At 46.3% G+C, this 19767-nt stretch overlaps 1 protein-coding gene across 12 annotated transcripts in view; it reads left to right on the top strand.

Moving 5' to 3' along the window:
• The window catches only part of STAU1 (staufen double-stranded RNA binding protein 1), a 62021-nt gene extending 46444 nt beyond the window's left edge, over positions 1-15577 (top strand). For 3 of the 12 annotated variants that reach the window (XM_042230257.1, XM_027977306.3, XM_027977304.3), the window contains 8 exons: positions 6104-6316; positions 7559-7702; positions 9633-9779; positions 10998-11073; positions 11279-11598; positions 12176-12298; positions 13066-13151; positions 14060-15577. In XM_042230257.1, coding sequence (XP_042086191.1) covers positions 6104-6316; positions 7559-7702; positions 9633-9779; positions 10998-11073; positions 11279-11598; positions 12176-12298; positions 13066-13151; positions 14060-14075 — 1125 coding nt within the window. In that variant the 3' untranslated portion in view covers positions 14076-15577. Of the gene's footprint in view, positions 1-6085; positions 6317-7558; positions 7703-9632; positions 9780-10997; positions 11074-11278; positions 11599-12175; positions 12949-13065; positions 13152-14059 lie in introns of those variants that run through there. The other 9 variants (XM_060397822.1, XM_060397824.1, XM_060397820.1 and 6 more) reach the window with 5 other exon arrangements.
• Positions 15578-19767: the final 4190 nt, after the last annotated feature.

Below are 19767 nucleotides of genomic sequence, written 5' to 3'. Positions count from 1 at the left end.
TAACTGTTGCTTCCTGACCTGCCCCAGGTTTCTCAAGAGGCAGGTCAGGTGGTCTGGTATTCCCATCTCTTGAAGAATTTTCCATAGTTTATTGTGATCCACACAGTCAAAGGCTTTGGCATAGTCAATAAAGCAGAAATAGATGGAACTCTTGCTTTTTCCATGATCCAGTGGATGTTGGCAATTTGATCTCTGGTTCCTCTGCCTTTTCTAAAACCAGCTTGAACATCTGGAAGTTCATAGTTCACGTATTGCTGAAGCCTGGCTTGGAGAATTTTGAGTGTTACTTTACTAGCATGTGAAATGAATGCAGTTGTGCGGTAGTTTGAGCATTCTTTGGCATTGCCTTTCTTTGGGATTGGAATGAAAACGGACCTTTTCCAGTCCTGTGGCCACTGCTGAGTTTTCCAAATTTGCTGGCATATTGAGTGCAGCACTTTGACAGCATCATCTTTCAGGATTTGAAAGAGCTCCACTGGAATTCCATCACCTCCACTAGCTTTGTTCATAGTGATGCTTTCTAAGGCCCACTTGACTTCACATTCCAGGATGTCTGGCTCTAGGTGAGTCGTGAGTAATCAAACCATTGTGATTATCTGGGTTGTGAAGATCTTCTTTGTACAGTTCTTCTGTGTATTCTTGCCACCTCTTCTTAATATCTTCTGCTTCTGTTAGGTCCGTACCATTTCTGTCCTTTATTGAGCCCATCTTTGCATGAAATGTTCCCTTGGGATCTCTGATTTTCTTGAAGAGATCTCTAGTCTTTCCCATTCTGTTGTTTTCCTCTATTTCTTTGCATTGATTGCTGAGGAAGGCTTTCTTATCTCTCCTTGCTATTCTTTGGAACTCTGCATTCAAAAGGGTATATCTTTTCTTTTCTCCTTTGCTTTCGCCTCTCTTCTTTTCACAGCTATTTGAAGGCCTCCCCAGACAGCCATTTTGCTTTTTTTGCATTTCTTTTCCTTGGGAGTGGTCTTGATCCTGTCTCCTGTACAATGTCACGAACCTCATTCCATAGTTCATCAGGCACTCTATCTATCAGATCTAGTCCCTTAAATCTATTTCTCACTTCCACTGTATAATCATAAGGAATTTGATTTAGGTCATACCTGAATGGTCTAGTGGTTTTCCCTACTTCAATTTAAGTCTGAATTTGGCAATAAGGAGTTCATGATCTGAGCCACAGTCAGCTCCCAGTCTTGTTTTTGCTGACTGTATAGAGCTTCTCCATCTTTGGCTGCAAAGAATATACTCATTCTGATTTTGGTGTTGACTATCTGGTGATGTCCATGTGTAGAATCTTCTCTTGTGTCATTGGAAGAGGGTGTTTGCTATGACTAGTGTGTTCTCTTGGCAAAACGCTGTTAGCCTTTGCCCTCCTTCACTCCGCATTCCAGGGCCAAATTTGCCTGTTACTCCAGGTATCTCTTGACTTCCTACTTTTGCATTCCAGTCCCCTATAATGAAAAGGACAATTTTGGGGGGTGTTAGTTCTAAAAGGTCTTGTAAGTCTTCATAGAACCGTTCAACTTCAGTTTCTTCAGCATTACTGATTGGGGCATATACTTGGATTACTGTGATATTGAATGGTTTGCCTTGGAAAGAGAGAGCATTCTATTGTTTTTGAGATTGCATCCAAGTCCTGCATTTCCGACTCTTGTTGACCATTATGGCTACTCCATTTCTTCTAAGGGATTTCTGCCCGCAATAGTAGATATAATGGTCATCTGAGTTAAATTCACCCATTCCAGTCCATTGTAGTTTGCTGATTTCTAGAATGTCGACGTTCCCTCTTGCCATCTCCTGTTTGACCACTTCCAATTTGCCTTCATTCATGGACCTAACATTCCAGGTTCCTATGCAATATTGCTCTTTACAGCATCGGACCTTGCTTCTATCACCAGTCACATCCGCAGCTGGGTATTGTTTTTGCTTTGGCTCCATCCCTTCATTCTTTCTGGAATTATTTCTCCACTGATCTCCAGTAGCATATTGGGGACCTCCCGACCCGTGGAGTTCCCCTTTCAGTGTCCTATCATTTTGCCTTTTCATACTATTTATGGGGTTCTCAAGGCAAGAATACTGAAGTGGTTTGCTATTCCCTTCTCTAGTGGGCCACATTCTGTCAGATCTCTCCACCATGACCCTCCTGTTTTGGGTGGCCCCACACGGCATGGCTTAGTTTCATTGAGATAGACAAGGCTCTGGTCCGTGCGATGAGATTGACTAGATTTCTGTGAGTATGGTTTCAGTGTCTACCCTCTGATGCCGTCTTGCCACACCTACCGTCTGTCTTAGTTTTCTCTTACCTTGGATGTGCGGTATCTCTTCACGGCTGCTCCAGCAAAGTGCAGCCGCTGCTCCTTACCTTGGTTGAGGGGTATCTCCTCACGGCTGCCCCTTATGACCTTGAACGTGGAGTGAATAAGTTGTGGTGAATCCAGACAGTGGAATACTACTCAGAAATAAGATGAACTACTGATTCATACAACATATGGACTCAAAATTGGCACTACATTAAAGAAGCCACATAAAGGGCAACGAGATACTTGTATACATGGCCTTCCCTGACAGCCCAGTTGGTAAAGAATCCACCTGCAATGGAGGAGACTCCAGTTCGATTCTTGGGTCGGGAAGATCTGCTAGAAAAGAGATAGGCTACTCACTCCAGTGTTCTTGGGCTTCCCTTGTGGCTCATCTGGTAAAGAATCCACCTGCAATGCGCGTGACATGGGTTCAATCCCTGGGTCGGGAAGATTGTTTGGAGGAGGGTTTGGCAACTCATTCCAGTATTCTCGGCTGGAGAATCCCCGTGGACAGAGGAGCCTGGTGGGCTCCCGTGCATGGGGTCGCAGAGTCGGACACGACTGAGCCACTGGAAAGCACAGCACTAGCTGTGCTCGGGAGCTTCAGTTGTTCTCTAGCACTTAGTGTGGTCGGCTTCTAGTTGGCGCGTAGTCGTAACTTTAGGTTTAGTTTGTATCTCCGTGCATACTAGCAATGCTGAGCATGTTTCATACGCCTGTTTTCCATCTGTACATCTTCTTTGGAAAAGAGTCTGTTCTTCTCTTTTGTCAGGTTTTTGAGTTATTTTTATTATTGGATTTTATATGTTCTTTATACATTCTGAATACAGTTCTTTTCTCAGGTAGGTATTTTCCAAATATTTTCTCCCAGTCTGTGGCTTGTCTTTGCATTTTTAAACAATATTTTCCCAAAAAGCAAAAATAATTTAATTTTGGAGAGGTCTCCTTTGTTAGATTTTTCTTCTGTGGCTCATGGTGGTTGTGATCCATCTGAGATAATTTGCCAAATCTAAGGTCCTTCTCCCTTGTTTTCTTCTAGAAGAGTTGTCTCTTTAGATTAATGGTTCATTTTGACTTATAATTTTTATATGTACCGTGAGGTAATAGGCACGGGTTTTTTTTCTTCCGTGTTTTGTGTTTGGAGGTCTTAATGTCCCTGTGTCCTGGCTCTCAACTCCCCTTTTCCGACTTTGAGAGACCTTCCTTCCTCTGTGATACAACAGTGTTTTTGCCTTACTTGGAACTTTCCCTGTTCTAACTTTGGCCCTGGCAGAAACAGAAATTCTAATACAAATGGTCTCAAGTGTTCTTCCAAGGAGTTCTGGTTCCCTTTAACAGAGTGGCGTGTAGGGGCTGGGCTGAGTGGAGGTCGGCTTGCTGCTGCTGCAGGTCACTGCTTCCAGACCCTGTTAGCAGAAGACAGGTCCACTGTCTACAGAACCACGGGTTCATCCCTCTGATTTCAGTCCTGTGATTTCATCACAGGCTCTCTCCCTCGGTTTCATTCCTTCATGTTGGGATCTTTTCCGCTCCCAACAACACCAGTATATTTATCCACACCTTCAACAGCAAGCGTCCTAAGTAAAGTCCAAGTTATCTCTGCACTTTTTTATCTGCACACTGAAGGTGTGTCTTCAGAGCATTGCTTTCATGACTTCTTGGATTATTCTTCCTCTATGCTAATAGTCATTACATAGTGAATATAGGTATCTTAAGTGCACAGCCCACTAAAGTTTAGTATGTGTAAAAAAAAAAAAAAAAAAGTTCACTACCCAGATCAAGATATGGAACTTTATCATAACCTCTGTAAGTCCCAGTGCCCCATTCCACACAGAAACAGCTGCTCTCTGCAGTCTCTGTAGATGTGTTCTCTGTGTTCTTAGACTTCACGTAAATACAGTGTGCTTTGTTTGTTGGTAAGTCCCATCCATATGTTTCAGTAGTTTAATGCTGAGTGGTATTCCACTGTATGAATGGAATGGAATGTATCCATTGTTCTATTGATGGACATGGATAGTTGGGAACTACTATAAATAAGGCTGCTAAGTCGTCTTGGGTGCATGTGCAGTCAGAGTTGCTAAGTCAGAGGGTAGGTGTTTATGTAAAAATTGTCTAACTATTTCCCAAAGGGATACACTTCTACCACTTGCTCCCTATCCTTGCCAAGAGTGCCTGTTGAAGTATTTTTTTAATTGAGTTTTGTCTTTTTATTATTGACTTGTAGGATTTCTTTCGGTGTTCTGGGTGTAATTCTTTCGTTTGGTACATATATTGCAAATATTCTCTCCCATACTCCCTTAGTTCCCTTTTTTACCTCTTTTTTTCCCCCAGATTTTAAACTTTTGCTTTTGTATTGGGGTATGTAGGCAGTTAACACTGTTGTGGTTGTTTCAAGTAAACAGCAAAGGGACTCAGCCATACATATGCATGTGTCCATTCTCCCCCAAACTCCCCCATTTTTACTTTTTAAATGTTATCTTTTGATGAGCAGTATTTTAATTTTGAGGAATTCTAATTTTACTTTATGGTTTGTGTTTTTTGTGTCCAAGAATTCTTTGCCAGCCTCATGGTCATGAAGTTTTCTCTTATGTTTTCTTCTGAAAGCTATTTTATAGTTTTAACTTTCATATTTGGGCCTGTTTTAGCTTAATTTTTGTTTTGGGTAGAATTTGAGATCTTGTTTGTCTAGGTGCTCCATTGGCATTAAAAAAAGAGAAGGACGTTGTTTTTGCTTTGATTTGTGTTTGCTGAACATCAAGAGGCTGTATATGTGCAGGTCTCTTTCTGCATTCTGTTTTATTGATCTATTGGTTTATCGCTAAATAATACCATGATGTCACAGATTCTGTAACTACAGGAAGTCTTGACATCTGGCATTGTAAGTCTGTTGACTCAGTTGTTCTTTTCAAGGGTATCTTTCCTAATGTAGGTTGGATTTGATTTTTATCTTCCTTCTGTGTGATTATATAATCACTTTAATATACAGTTAGTTTTCTGTTCATAATCCATTTTAGTATTTTCCCCCATTTCTCTTGACTTATATTTTTAATATGTGTAACAGTAAATGCTCCAAAGTGTCAAAACTACACAAAAAGATACTCAGAAGTGTCCTCTTGTTCCCCTACCTCAGTCCTTCCCCCCAACTACTGTAGGAAACTGTTTAATTCCATTGGTTTGTGCTTTATCCTTCCTGAGTTTCCTTTTACAAAAAAAGAAGCATATAAACACATACGTGTGTCTGTTTATGTATGTGTGTATGTATATATAGATTTAATACTCTGCACCGTTTTTTTTTTACACTCTTTGCAGTTTGCTTTCTTTACTTACCAAGTGCTAGAAAATCACTTTACGTGTTTGGAGATTTTCTCATTCCTTTTTATAGCTCAGAGCAGCCAGTATTTAATAAGCTCGGTCTTGGCTGGCGGCTCAGAGCAAACATTAACCTTGAACTCTTGGTGCTGCATTTATTTCTGGGCTTTGCTGGGCCAGCTGCCTTGCTGCCGTTTGCAGGGGAGCATGCTAAACTCAGGACCGCCTGTGACCCTGGGTGGTGGGAGTAGAAAATGGTGCCCTGTTCCATGGCTCTTTTGGACTCATCAGACCTGAGAACTTTAACAAGTAGGGGGAAAAAGAAAAGAGGGGAAAAAAGCTTTCAGAACTGTCCACATTGACACTGCCTTCATTTAGTGAGTCTTGTCCTTAGTCGCCCTTTCCTGGGGTCTCACGCTGAGCAGTGTGCCTTGCAGCCGGTAATGCGTGTCTGTCACGCTTTCACTCAGTCTTTCCCTCTAAAACAGGTTGCCCGGGAGAGCGGCCCACCCCACATGAAGAGCTTTGTGACCAGGGTGTCGGTTGGGGAGTTTGTGGGGGAAGGTGAAGGGAAGAGCAAGAAGATTTCAAAGAAAAATGCTGCTATAGCTGTTCTCGAGGAGCTGAAGAAGTTACCACCCCTGCCTACAGTGGAGCGGGTGAAGCCTAGAATCAAAAAGAAAACAAAATCCATAGTCAGGGTAAGAACGTGCCTGAAAGAAGAGGGCATTTCCATTGCCTGAAGACAGCTGGGGGTTTGCAAGGCTGGTGAGAGAGGCGGGGCACCGGCCCGCACATGCCTGCCTCTCGAGTCCTTCTGGGCCGCCTGGTGCGGCTCCCGGGGGAGGGGGGCGGGCGGCCCTGGTTCGGGCAGCGCCGGGCTCGGCGGAGGCTCCGGGTGCGGACCCTGCGAGGAGCTGTGGTCATCTGCGGGGAGAGGACACCCAGCTGCTTGTCTTGTGCCTGCTGCACGGTTCTGAGTGTGCGGGAGACTCTGGGCGGAGGGGGCCGGGGCGGGCCAGGAGGCAGACGTGTACACCTTCTGCTGGGTTTTTGAGTCATGCTCATGAACCATTCAAAAATTACACGGTCCCTCACCCTCCCAGAAAAGGGACAGGTTCCATTTTGGGGCATTTATGAATGCCAGGATCTCTTTTGTTCTGATTGTCCATATAGTTTCATGTTGTGTCAGAATACAAGTTTTTCTCACATTCACCTTAGCATTCTCTGCGTAGGAACGTTAGCACACCGCGGCAGTTTCCTTTGTCTACTTGATATCTCCTCTGGTGGGTGTTACTGGTGAGCAGGTGAGGATTCCCTGGCATGGAAGGTGCCACCAGGAAGTCACTGTGGGAATTTTAGGTTCTTTCCACACGGCGTCAGCATTTCCGCATTTTATATATACATATATATCTATACATATATAAATACACATATATATGTATATCTATACATATATAAATACATATATATGCATATCTGTACACATATAAATACATGTATATGTATATGTATATATATGTATATGTGTATATATATACATATATAAATGATTTCTGGATTTTGAGTCATTGTTAAGAAACCTGGACACCCATCCTGATGGTGTAGGCTTTGGGGTAATTTTAGGAAGAGTCTGATAAATTTTTGTACCTCTTTATTATCATCCATTGACATTTATTGTTCAAAAGCACGTATTACAACGATGCTTGCCTGCTCATGATGAATGGTGATACTGGTTTGCTAAGAAGACCTAAAATCACCTCAGAGCAATCAAAATCATTGAGGCACCTTTCAATGAAAAAAAAAAACTAAAAAAGATGTGATTAATTCTGAGCCATTAGATCAGCATAGACGTATTCAGCGGTCGTGTCCCTGTCTCTGAGTTGGCAAGGTCCTCTCTGTGACTAACTCAGCACATGGTTTCCACCCTGACTGTTCCTCAGCTACAGAGCGGCCCCGAGTATGGCCAGGGGATGAACCCGATCAGCAGACTGGCCCAGATCCAGCAGGCGAAGAAGGAGAAGGAGCCGGAGTACCTGCTGCTCGCCGAGCGGGGCCTTCCTCGACGCAGGGAGTTTGTCATGCAGGTGGGCCAGCCGGGCTGTGGGCGTCCTCCCGTCTCGGCCAGAGGCGTTCCAGGGCTGGGCCTCTCCCTCAGGAGGCCGAGCCCAGTGCATCGCCCTGCCACCAAATGTTACTAAGATCACGTTGCTTGCCATAACTTGATGCCCTAACACATGCTGCTGTCTCAACAGGAAGGCGCCTGTTTCTTCTTTGTTACCCTCAGAGGTTTACGTTGTCTTATAAACTGTGTGAAGGATCTATTCCCGTCCCTCCTGACCCTTCCGTAGGATCTGGGATCTGTGGACTGGGGTTGCGCTTCAGCTTGTGCAGAGGGAACAGTTACTGGTACAGCCAGCCGAATTTGTGATGGGAATTTCATAGTGTTTTCTGGTGAAAAACAGAAAACTCTGGGCAGCAGTTTTAGAGCTCATAAAGCACCAGCAGTTAGCCTGGTGTCTCACTCCACCGTTAGAGGGCAGGAAGAGGGATGATACTGCAGCGTGTTGAGAGGCTCAGTGATTTGCCTAGAATCAGATGGCTGGTGGATGCCAGGTTGGGATTCAACCTCAGAGCTCTCTTCAGAGGCCAGGGTTTCCTTAACGTTTGTGACACGGGGCTTTTGGTTTTGGTCTGTCGTCAAGACCAGCTTCCCAGGTGGCCCAGTGGTAAAGAATCCGCCTGCCAATGCAGGAGACGTAGGTTCAATCCTTGGGTCGAGAAGATTCTCTGGAGAAGGAAATGGCAACCCACTCCACTAGTCTCAGCTAGAGAATCCCATGGAGAGGACCCCTGGCAGGCTACAGTCTGTGGGGTCACAGAGTCAGACATGACTGAGTGACTTAACACCCAGCAACAAGACCAGCCTGGAGGGGGTGGGGAGCTGTGGTGTTTAATGGCAGCTCTTAGGGGAGGCAGTGTGCTGGGAGGAAGGGTGTGTATGCACACGTCACACAGCCGTGTGTGTGTGTGTGTGTGTGTGTGAATTGTGCTGGTAGGAAGCATAGCACACGATTTACAGGTGCTGTGCAGCACCCTGTTGTGCATTTCATGCATCTGTGGCTTCAGTGTGATGGTCAGCGTAGCAGCGTCACAGAATGAGAAGTCTTTATTGTTCTCCGGTCCAGCAAGGAGGTTTGCTCACGTCATTGTTGAATGACTGGTATTAGCGTGAGTCCTGATTGCTGTTTTTGTTTACATTAACAACAAAGACATATCAGAACTTAACTCATATAAACAATACGAACAGCTTCTTTGCTGTATCAGATAATTTTCCCAAGACTGGAAGTTTCAGTTTGTTGTGCTGGTTACGTAGTGGCTGCAGGCTTGATGACACTTGAAAGCTTAATCTGCGTTGTTAACCGTCACTTGCCTGTGGTGATAGTTACACAGCTCTGTAAATATACCAAAAATCATTGAATTGTGGAAGTAAAGGAAGTGAGTTGTATGGTATGTAGATTATAACGTGATAAAAAAAATTTTTTTTTAGATAGTTAAAAAAAAAAAGAATAGGTAAATCAGCAGAGTAACTTAATCCTTGAGAAGCAGAATTGCCGGAGTCTGTGCTGAGAGAGCTCCCTCTGAGCAGGAAGGAGTCGTGTCGCTGCATGTGGACAGCGAATGCACAGCAAGTACAGAGAGCCTCACAAGTGTAGATGATTGTAAACTGGAGTCCAGCTAGAAGTGGTGCAGTTTAGGTATTCATTACCTCTGTTGGTTAAAGTAATTTAATTACAAGCTTACATAGTTAGTTTACTAATAACTACCTTTAACCACCAGCTCTCCAACAAATTCCTCAGTATTTCATGGTGCGCTTTCGTGGGCTGGTGCAAACCAGCTCCAGGGCAGCACTGTGAAGCCATCCAGGTTCTCATTGTTCTGGGTTCTCTTCCGTTCCTGGCGGGTCTTTATTCTGAAGGTTTGAGCACTGATCCGAGTCCTGCCTTCCGTACGCAGGTGAAGGTGGGGAACCACACGGCAGAAGGCTCAGGCACCAACAAGAAGGCAGCCAAACGCAACGCGGCCGAGAACATGCTGGAGATCCTCGGTTTCAAAGTCCCGCAGGCCCAGCCCTCCAAACCTGCCCTCAAGTCGGAGGAGAAGGTGCACTCAGGCTCTGTGTCCTCTCTAACTGCAGGATGACCTGCTCATCTCCTCCAGGGGGACTCTGGCTCCTCCAGGGCACGGCTGCCTCCTCCTGGCCGTGAAGCAGCCCTGCTGAGCAGGCTCTTAGCCGTTGCACCTTCGCAGTGTGCTCGGGAGGTGCATGTCCACGGCTCTGGGCGTGGTGCTGGGTTTAAGTCGTTACTGCACCAGCATCTCTGTGGTGTGGGATGCTTTGCTGGAGGGCAGCTTGCTCCAAACCAGTGTGTGATTCTGTCATTTGTGCTCTTAGAATGAGGCCTCCATAAAAGACTCATCAACCTTAGGCTTTTGTTAGTTGTAGAACAGGCTTTGGTTTTCCTGGGACACGGGGATAGCGTGATGTTAGATCCAGAGCCGAACCATAGTCTCAGTTTGCAGTTTCTTTTTCATTATGAATTGAACTTTAGATAGAAATGATCCCATGTTGAAGATTGCACTTCTGCCGAGGTTGGTAAGCAGGACCCGCAACGAAAGCCGTGGCTGACCTTGTTTCCAGATACTAGATGGTCCTTTTGGGATAAACTTGAAAATACCAGGACTGATTCAGTTCTGTCGGCCAGTGCTGTCAGCAGAGACAGATGGTTGGCATCAGCTGTGGCCACATAGTTAATAGCTGGGACCCCAGGCACTCAACCAGAGTCTGTAGAGGTCCTGGACTTTGCTTTGAGGGCTTTCATTCCAGAATCTTGCAGGGCCTTGCAGGCACCTTTATCTTCCCAGAAAGGAGACTGCTGTGTTTGGCATAATTTTTACTGTATAATGTTTTCCCCTCTATTTGTTGTCTTTGATTTGTCACCTTATCCTTTAGTTGGACATTTGCTTCAGGAAATAATCTTTATTTAATTGTTTAGCATCAACCTAAAAGCTTCATTGTTGGTCAGCTCTATCAGTCTGACGTATTCTGGCTCTTTCCCATTAAGCGTCCCCCTCTCCTCTCGCGAGCGCGGAGCAGAGGCCCCTCTGTTAGATGCTGTTCACGGACAGGCTGCCGAGGCTGCATGTGTGCCTGGGGAGGGGCGCTGCTGGGGGCACGTGGCACAGGCCTTCCTGCCTGTGCCCTCTTATTTAAAAGTTAATAAACCAAGAATTGTTGGTTGGAGTTTGTATAGTTTTGGACAGCAGGAACTAATTTTTGAATGGTTTCATTGATGCTCATGGCCTTTTTTTTTTTTTAAGACACCTGTAAAGAAACCAGGGGATGGAAGAAAAGTAACCTTTTTTGAACCTGGCTCTGGGGATGAAAATGGGACTAGTAAGTGTGATGTTAACACTGTCCTGATCTGATTGTGCCTCTGGCCTTTGTGTGGTTCCCGGTGGTAGCAGGTACCTGGTGAGCGGGCTACAGAGTTCCTTGTTTGGCTTCACATTGTCCCTGTGCTATGCTGAGGGAGGGTCAGAGTGGGGCTGTGTAACATTTTTCCAGGCAGTTAATTTGATTTGTCCGTGTCCCTCCCCAGGCAATAAAGAAGATGAGTTTAGGATGCCTTATCTTAGTCATCAGCAGCTGCCTGCTGGAATCCTTCCCATGGTGCCCGAGGTTGCCCAGGCAGTAGGAGTCAGTCACGGACATCACACCAAAGATTTCGCCAGGGTAGCTCCGAATCCTGCCAAGGCCACGGTAACTGCCATGATAGCCCGAGAATTGTTGTATGGGGGCACCTCGCCTACAGCCGAGACCATTTTAAAGAGTAACATCTCTTCAGGCCACGCACCCCACGGACCTCTGACGAGACCCTCTGAGCAGCTGGACTATCTCTCCACAGTCCAGGGATTCCAGGTAACCGTTCGGACTGAGCTGTGCGGTCTGTACCTCAGTGCGGTCCTCTCTGGTTTCTCTGAGAATCAAGTACCTTGTTTTTTAAAGCAAGCTCTTTGTCTGGGTGGATGGTTGGGGGCTGCCTGGTGAAGGGTAATTCTGAGGAACGGAGGAGGCATGGGAAATGTTAGAACCCTGGACAGTAAGAGAATGTCCTCAACCTTTGGTGAATTTTAAAATTCCAGGGCAGCCATAGTAATGAAGCCGCTAACCCAGTGGTCGTCACAAATGTAGACTTCGGTGAGAACAGATGTGTTGTGCTGGCCCTTTCTAGGGCGAGGAAAGGACGCTGGTTCTTCCAGACCAGGGGTTTTGAGTAGATGTCTAGGTTCTTCGGAGATCCTGGAAGCTGAGGCTCTGGTATCATGCCTGCCCCTTCACAGCAGGCCCCACGGATGGCCTTTCGTGCCTGCAGGGCAGGAGCTGGGGTAGACACGCCAGGCTGAGACAGGGACACAGACCCAGAGCCATAGCCCTGTGCCCCCTCGACCTCGCCTCCTCTCCCCGTCCCTCGCCTCAGCTCTCTTTTCTCTTGTAGGTTGAATACAAAGACTTCCCCAAAAACAACAAGAATGAATTTGTATCTCTTATCAACTGTTCCTCTCAGCCGCCCCTGATCAGCCACGGTATCGGGAAGGATGTGGAGTCCTGCCACGACATGGTGCGTCCCCCACGCGGGCCCGGCCCCAGCTTGCCACTGGCCTCAGAGACAGGGAGAGGGGTTCTCCGCAGACTGTGGGGACAGTTGGCTGTTCTGCAGATTTCATATTTCTGAAGACTGCTCCTAGATTACTGGTGTGATGTCTCATTCTGTTTATCAGAACTCAGGGGCTTTGGCCAACCCTCTCCTGCCTTTCCTTGCTGACCTGAGGGGCACACAGATCTTGAAAGGCTCCAGATACTGAATTTATTTCACCTCTGACCAGAACAAGGAATTGCAGCCCCATGTTCTAGCAGCTTAGAAAGCCTCTCATTTTAATGTTCTGTTCAGATGAAATTGTTACTGTTAAGAAATACTAAAACCAAGAAAAGGAATTGATTAAATTAATAGACATAAACTATGGTATATTCATCTGATGGAATATAATGCATTCATTACATGTCACTGAGGGGAATGTATTCTAATGCTAACACAGAAACATAGGTTTTACATTAAAGTGGGGATATAAAATTTGTACTCTGACCACAGGATGAAAATATTGTAATGTGATACATAATAAAATTAACATAGAGGATGTGATTCAGTGAAGTAACCATGGATAACTTTTTAAATTTATATTTTTAATTAAAAATGCAAGCGTGAGAGGGTTATTTAGTGGGCCCGTATCTTTTGTTGGGCAGTAGAAGCCCTCGAGTCGCTGTTCAGTGTCGTGTACTGGAGTCCTGAGCGGTGGCCGTGGTTTGACTTTCACTTCTCATTCTCACTAGGCTGCACTGAACATTTTAAAGTTGCTGTCTGAGTTGGACCAACAGAATACGGAGATGCCAAGAACAGGAAATGGACCAATGTCTGTGTGAGTGAGCTGATTTACATGGAAAGGCAGTTCTCTTCCTCATTTGCATTAAATTCAAATTGTCTGCTCAACTTAGTAGTGAAATACTTGTTGACTTAGTCACTTTCTGTCCCTTTCCCCTGAAAGGTTTCCAAGTTTTGGGCAGAGAGTGCTACCTTAAAAAAAAAAAAAAAATCTTTGAATAGGTAATACATTCACGTGGTGCAAGTCAGAATCATTTTAAAAGGTGCCCACAGTGATGGGTTGGTGGGTCTTGCCCTCATGCAGTCCCCAGCTGAGCCGCTCTCTGCCCCACCCGGAGACTGCGTCAGCGTAGGTTTCTTGTGTACCTTTCCTGTATGTTTGTTTTTAATGCAAATACATTTCTTTCCTTATTTTCCTCCTTTTCCTCCTGGAGATAACATGCTATCTACCCGTTCTCTTCTTTGCTGTTTTCACTTGATTCTATGTGTTAGTTGCTCAGTCATATCCGATTCTTGGTGACCCCATGGATTATATAGCCCACCAGGCTCCTCCATCCATGGAATTCTCCTGGTCAGAATACTGGAGTGGGTAGCCTATCCCTTCTCCAGGGGACCTTCCCAACCCAGGAATCAAACCAGGGTCTCTTGCATTACAGGCAGATTCTTTACCAAAAGTTTATCAGGGAACCCCAAGAACACAGGAGTGGGTAGCCTATGCCTTCTCCAGGGGATCTCCCTGACCCAGGAATTGAACCCAGGTCTCTGGCATTGCAGGCAGATTCTTTACCAGCTGAGCTAGCTACCTCCAGCCCCCAGTGTGTATCAGTTATAAACTGGGGCCTGAATAGCAGGCTTCTTGATGTCTCCTAGTTCCATTTTTAACATGGCTTAATTCTCTTAAATTTTAAAACTTAGAGATCATTTTCATGTTTTTCTTCCTTAAAGGTGTGGGAGGTGCTGAACTTTATCTGGCCATGAATCATTGAAAAATCCCAACATATATACTGAAAATGCTGAAACTGCTTGGAACATTTGGAATTCCTGATACCTCCAGTGGGCTGAGAGACACGATGGGTAAAGGCCTGGAGATGGCAGTGGTGAAGACGGCGGGGCCCGAGGAGGCAGCGGTGTGGCTGCTGGCGCATGGCAGCGCCTGCTGGGGGCCGGGCGGTCTGCAGCCGCCCCTGGCTCCCTTGGGAAACCGCAGGCCTGTGCCCCAGGCACCCTAGTGTTGGTTTTGGTGGGGTTTTTTTGTTTGTTTGTTTTGGGTGTTTTTTTTCTTGCTGTGCGAAAGAAGAAACAGAAAGCACCGCCCCTTCTCAGACTGGCTCACTCAGAACACTTTGGGACAAACCCTGGACACCCGCGCTGGAGAGAGAGGGCTGAAAGCCTCAGAGAAAATCACATATGCTTCCTGCTGGGCCGCAGCTGACCTTCTCGGCACGCTCTGGCCCACACCTCCCGCGGTACCCACACTGTCGCCACTGCTCTCTTCCAGGAGAGATACATATTCTTAGTTTCATTATTTTCTTTTGATTGAAATGACACTATATAAATTTTCATTTGAGAGTTTCTCAATTGTATCTAGTTACATAGCACAGTTTAGAAGCTTGTCTGAGACTGACTTTATCAGTAATCTAACCGGCAAAGATCATATCCATGTGTATGTGGTTATACATTTTTATTTCATTGGACTTAACCCAGGACCATTTCAGTGATGCAAATTGTGTGCCCTCTGGTTTAGCTGAAACAGTCCTGGCTTTGATGAAACCTTGATGAAGTCTCCCACAGTGGTATAAATTGGACAACTTAGGAATTTTAAACTTTAACTGATCATTTGGTTCCTTTTCTATTTTATTTTTTTGTTAATGCACCAGGATTCAAATGAACTTTGATCTTTGTTTTAAAGAAAATTGTGTGTATATAATACAACTCTTGAGGACACACAGCTCTCACTACACTACAGGATATGGTCTCCGTGTAGCACATAGACAACTGCAGATTGATCTTCCGTGAGTGCTTTATACTGTTGATTACACCTCCATGAGGGCTGGAAAGAATGGCCCATGTTTATCTCTCCAACTGTTGCTTCTGAAGTCGTGTTGCTGTGCACAGAGATGTGTGCGGCGAGGTCCCGCATAACAGCCCACATGACAAGCACGGTAGCCTTGCGAGTTAAGTACTGCTTGGATTCGTTGTTTACGCTGGAATTTTTTCTCCCCATGGAATGTAAGTAAAACTTAGTGTTTGTCACCAATAAATGGTAATACTAAATTTTTTTTTTTTGTTAATTTATTCTCAAATGCCACTACTGCTAGGTTGGTCCTTCCCAACCTGCCCCCAACCCCTTTTTTATTTTTAAGAGAAAAACTTTGTAATGCTTGTGATTTCATTTGGGCAAAATTCTGAAGATCTGAAATAACTTTATATCAAACCATTGATCAATAAACAGCTACTAATGAATGTGTCGTCCTGTCGAGCAGTAACTGAAGAAGTAAGGGAAGATGAGATGGCATGAAGTATGGTGCTGGGGGCAGAGCTGCCAGCGAGGGGGCGTGTGGAGCTTGTTGCTAGTGGGCTGTTGGGTTGAGGCCCCGTGGACAGCTAGGAAGAGCATCTATCTGTCTATATGTACACACACACCTGCCAAGCCATGTATCTGTTTAAAAGCCATGCGTTTGTACTGATGCCTTCAGCACCTTGGCATTCTTCAGCCTTCCCTGCTGTGTGTGTTTTTATTTATTTGGCTGCTTTGGGTCGTGCAGGATCTTTCACTGTGTTGTTTGGACTCTGGTGAGAGCTGTTGTGGGCTTAGTTGCTCCCGAGCCTGTGGGGTCTTAGTTCCCCAATCAGGGATTGAACCTGTGTCCCCTACATGGCAAGTTGGAGTCTTAACCACTGGACTGCCAGGTAAGTCCCTTGGCTGATTTTTCAACTGTGTATTGCCTCCAGCTGCCAAAGTCTTGCGCAGGAAATGGCCTAAGGTTTTTTCTGTGCATGTCCCCCGGCCCAGGTCCTGTATGCTGAGCATATGCTCACTGGGTGGACTCAGAACGCGTACGTGAAAACGGTTCTCTGGATTGTAATCGTAATTTTGTCAACCGGGCTCCTTGGATTCATGGACAAGGATAATGTAAACCAGGCTGAATCCAGCTAAGAAACCTGGGAATGCTCACTTTCCACAGCCCAGGGACCGTGACTTCCAGAATGGTGGATGGCTAAGGGGGGGTTAGGTCTAGACTGTGTTGGCAGCCAGTTAAGCGTGCCCGAGATCCCCAACGCCAGAGTGGGCCCAGATCCGGCCCGGTTCTCTCTGCAGTGGTTTGTCATCGCTCCCCTCAGCCAGGCAGCATCTTTCCGAGGCCCTGGTTGAGGGACAGCCCGGGAGATGGTGGTTCTGTGTGGCCGAGTCTTCTGTGCTGTGAAGAGCGCCTGTAACTAGACGACCTTGTGAAGGGCCCAGATGTTTTAATGGGTGGACGCTGACCCGGAAGCAGCTCCCCAGTGTGCAGGGCTGGTACTGCTTAGTCAGCACCTTCAGCTGTTCCTGCAGCCCAGGCTCTGATGCTGTTTCGTGGAGTGTCCCCCTCTCGGGGGCCGAGGCATCGGCCGATTCCCTACTGGACTCCCAGAGCCTTCCTGCCACCTCCCAGGCGCTCCCTCATTCTGTCCTCCTGTCACGCGCTCACGGCTCTCCTCAGGGACGCAGACCCTCGTCTACTTCTGAGCCTCTCCCAAGAAACGGCCCTGAAAGCAATAGTTCCTGTCTGTCTCAGCTCAGTGGGAGGGGATGGGTGACTTCTGGAAGAGGCCCCGAGGCCTGCAGCTATGTCAGCCACAGCCACGGTGTCTGCCGCCCTTTATGCAAAACTGAAGCTGATCATTCCATGTCTTTGAGGTACGATCCCTTCTCCCTTTCGAGCCCATAAGACGTTGCGACTCTGACCGTGTTCACAGCTTTTGTCGTGCCCACTTGTCTCCAATTCACTTCTACTTTACTTCATCCAGTCCTTGTTCAGCTGCTTGAGCGTGAGCAGCCGCTCCCCGGGGAGACTGTTGCGAGGCTGCTGGGTGCCATTCTCAGAGGTTCTGTCGCAGTAGGAGGCCTGGGTTTGAGAAGCGTCTCTAATAAGGTCCCAGATAATGTACAGGTATTTCTGGAACTGGTGTCCTGAGCAGCAAGACCATGATGACCTTGCTAGTGATTTTTATCCTGATACAAAACACGACTCTAAACGATAGATGATTCTTGGATGGCACCCCCAAATGCCGCGAATTATGGCGAGACGTGGTACCTTTGACTAAAAGGACAGATGGCTTTGGCTTCACTGTTGTGGGCTCCGCAGGCCACTGCCCTGGCCCGTCTGTCCCTGGGACTGGAGGCAGTGTTCTCAGCTGCGTGTTGGGATGGGGGCTTGGAAGGCTCAGCCGGCAGCAGTTGGCTTCGTTTGTCCCCCCCAAGCCCTCACCCCCAGCTTCTTGTTGGGAAGGTTTCTCTGCAGGGACCTCTTCCAGCCTGAGACCTAGAGTCCTGACAGTGGGGCTGGCCTCAGCTCAGCCATGGCTCAGAGTGGGACTGTTGGCCTTCCAAGGACACCCTCCTCTGTTTTGAGTGGCGGGGCCTGGTGGGAGCTAGGTTCCTCCCCGCTGCTCTGGGGACCCTTTAGGATCCTTAGGGGACATCTCCTGAGAAACCCAGTTTCCTGGAGCAGCATTTCCCTCTCTAGACTCCAAAAGGTTGACTCTCAACTGCTTCCCCACCTCTTCAGTCCTCCCTTTCGCCTCAGGTCTGGGCAGCTTTTCCCTGACCTGTCTAGTGGCTGCTCTGCTCCTCCTCCCATGTTATCACATTTTGCTCTCACATCATCCACTTTGAGGGAGAAAGTGGACTTTTCTAACTTTTAAAGAAGTCTCATATCACACAGCAACCCCCGAGAAGGGTGGCTGGATGAGGGCGGCAGCCTGCTCAGGGGCAGCGTGTCCGTCTGTTACCTCATTCTTAGCTCAGAGAGGATCCACAGGAAACTGCCTCGTACATTCCTTTCACTGGATTCCAGTACTCCTACCAAGAATGCGCCAGGGGGGACCCAAAGCTGAATCTTGCCTTGTCGCACATGGAGGTCATGTTTCTGAACCAAGGAGCAGAGAGCAAGGAATAATCAACAACTCCGCTGCAGCACCAACACTCAGGTTTCTGAAATGGAGTAAAAGATCACAATCCAAGACTGGGGAGACCGCCAACAACATTCCCGGTGTTTGCCTTGCAGTCACACCCGTATTAACAGATTGCACGTGTGCTAAGAGGCTTCAGTCGTGTTACTCTTTGTGACCCCGTGGATGTAGCCCACCAGGCTCCTCTGTCCATGGGATTCTGCAGGGAAGAATCCTGGGGTGGGTTGTCATGCCCGCCAGGGCATCTTCCCAACCCAGGTCTCCCACGCTGCAGGCAGATTCTTTACCAGCTGAGCTAAACGCCCTATTTATTATTAGACTTTTACAGCTAATATTATGTATATTTATGCAGCTAATATTCTGACTGAATGCCAGATTCATTGTGCCCCACAAATAACGAAGTAATGCCCAGTGGGGGTAGGGATATGTGACAGAAATTGGCACAACCTTTCCCACGGGATAACTGGCCCAGTAATTCCACCTTAAGGAAAAAGAGAGGAAGACTGGCCTAAAAGGTTGTCTACTGCAAGATTTATAAAAATTCTACATACCTAACAATGATTGTATAACTTGGTATTGCTATATCCACATGATGAAACTATATAGCCACTGAAAATTACATTTGCCAAGTCAATGTTTTAAATGGTAAAAGGTTTTTCTAAAAAGCATATAAAATTTTCTTTACAGAATGATCTAAACTTTGCTTAGAAAGAGAATAAAAATGCTTGAAGGTAATGTGAATGATTTTTAATTGTTAAAATATTTTCCTGTATTTGCTACAAGGAAAACATTTATAAAAGAGAAAGATACAGTCAAGCAGCAGGGAGAATCAGTGGGTCCAGCAAGAGACTGACGAAGAACTCTGCAGCGGCAATGGCCCCCGTGTCTAGAACCGTCCTGAGAGAGGGCCCTGCCTAGGCCCCAAAGTATGACAGCCCTTCATACAGAGAGCTGGCCCCACCAAGGAACGGCCACTAAGACATCTTGAAAACACACCACAGCAACTCCCCTCCCGTCTTTTAACTCTATAAGATATAAAAACTGTCTTGGACGCAGTAGGAAATCTCAATTTTAAACATTAAAAAAAAAAATTTAACAAAATATTCATGAATTATGCTAGAGTAAAAGAATGCAAGTAACCAGCCTTCCTGTTCAGAAACTATTTTAAGAGGTGCAGTTACAAAGTGAAATGGTTTCTCATTCGTTTTAACCGAAGAAGGAAAAAATTCAGAACTTGAACTCAAAAGACTGATGAGGACGCTGAGACCAGGGTTCTCCAGAACAGTGCCTGCCTGCCCCCACTCAGCTGTTACCCAGCAGCTTTAGCGAGCTCAGAACCAGAGCTCCGCCAAGCGCCAAAGCAGCACCAACTCTGCCATTCCAGACGTTTCACCTGTATTAGGTCATGTTCATAGTTTAAAAAAGATCTCAGTGCTATCTCAATATTCATCTGCCAGTGACGACTTAAGCCACAGTAAATA

This window comes from Ovis aries, chromosome 13, assembly GCF_016772045.2.
Source record: "Ovis aries strain OAR_USU_Benz2616 breed Rambouillet chromosome 13, ARS-UI_Ramb_v3.0, whole genome shotgun sequence".
NCBI classification, from domain to species: Eukaryota; Metazoa; Chordata; class Mammalia; order Artiodactyla; family Bovidae; genus Ovis; species Ovis aries.
The sequence above is the reverse complement of the archived record's forward strand: the minus strand, read 5'-3'. Positions and strand labels throughout refer to the sequence as shown.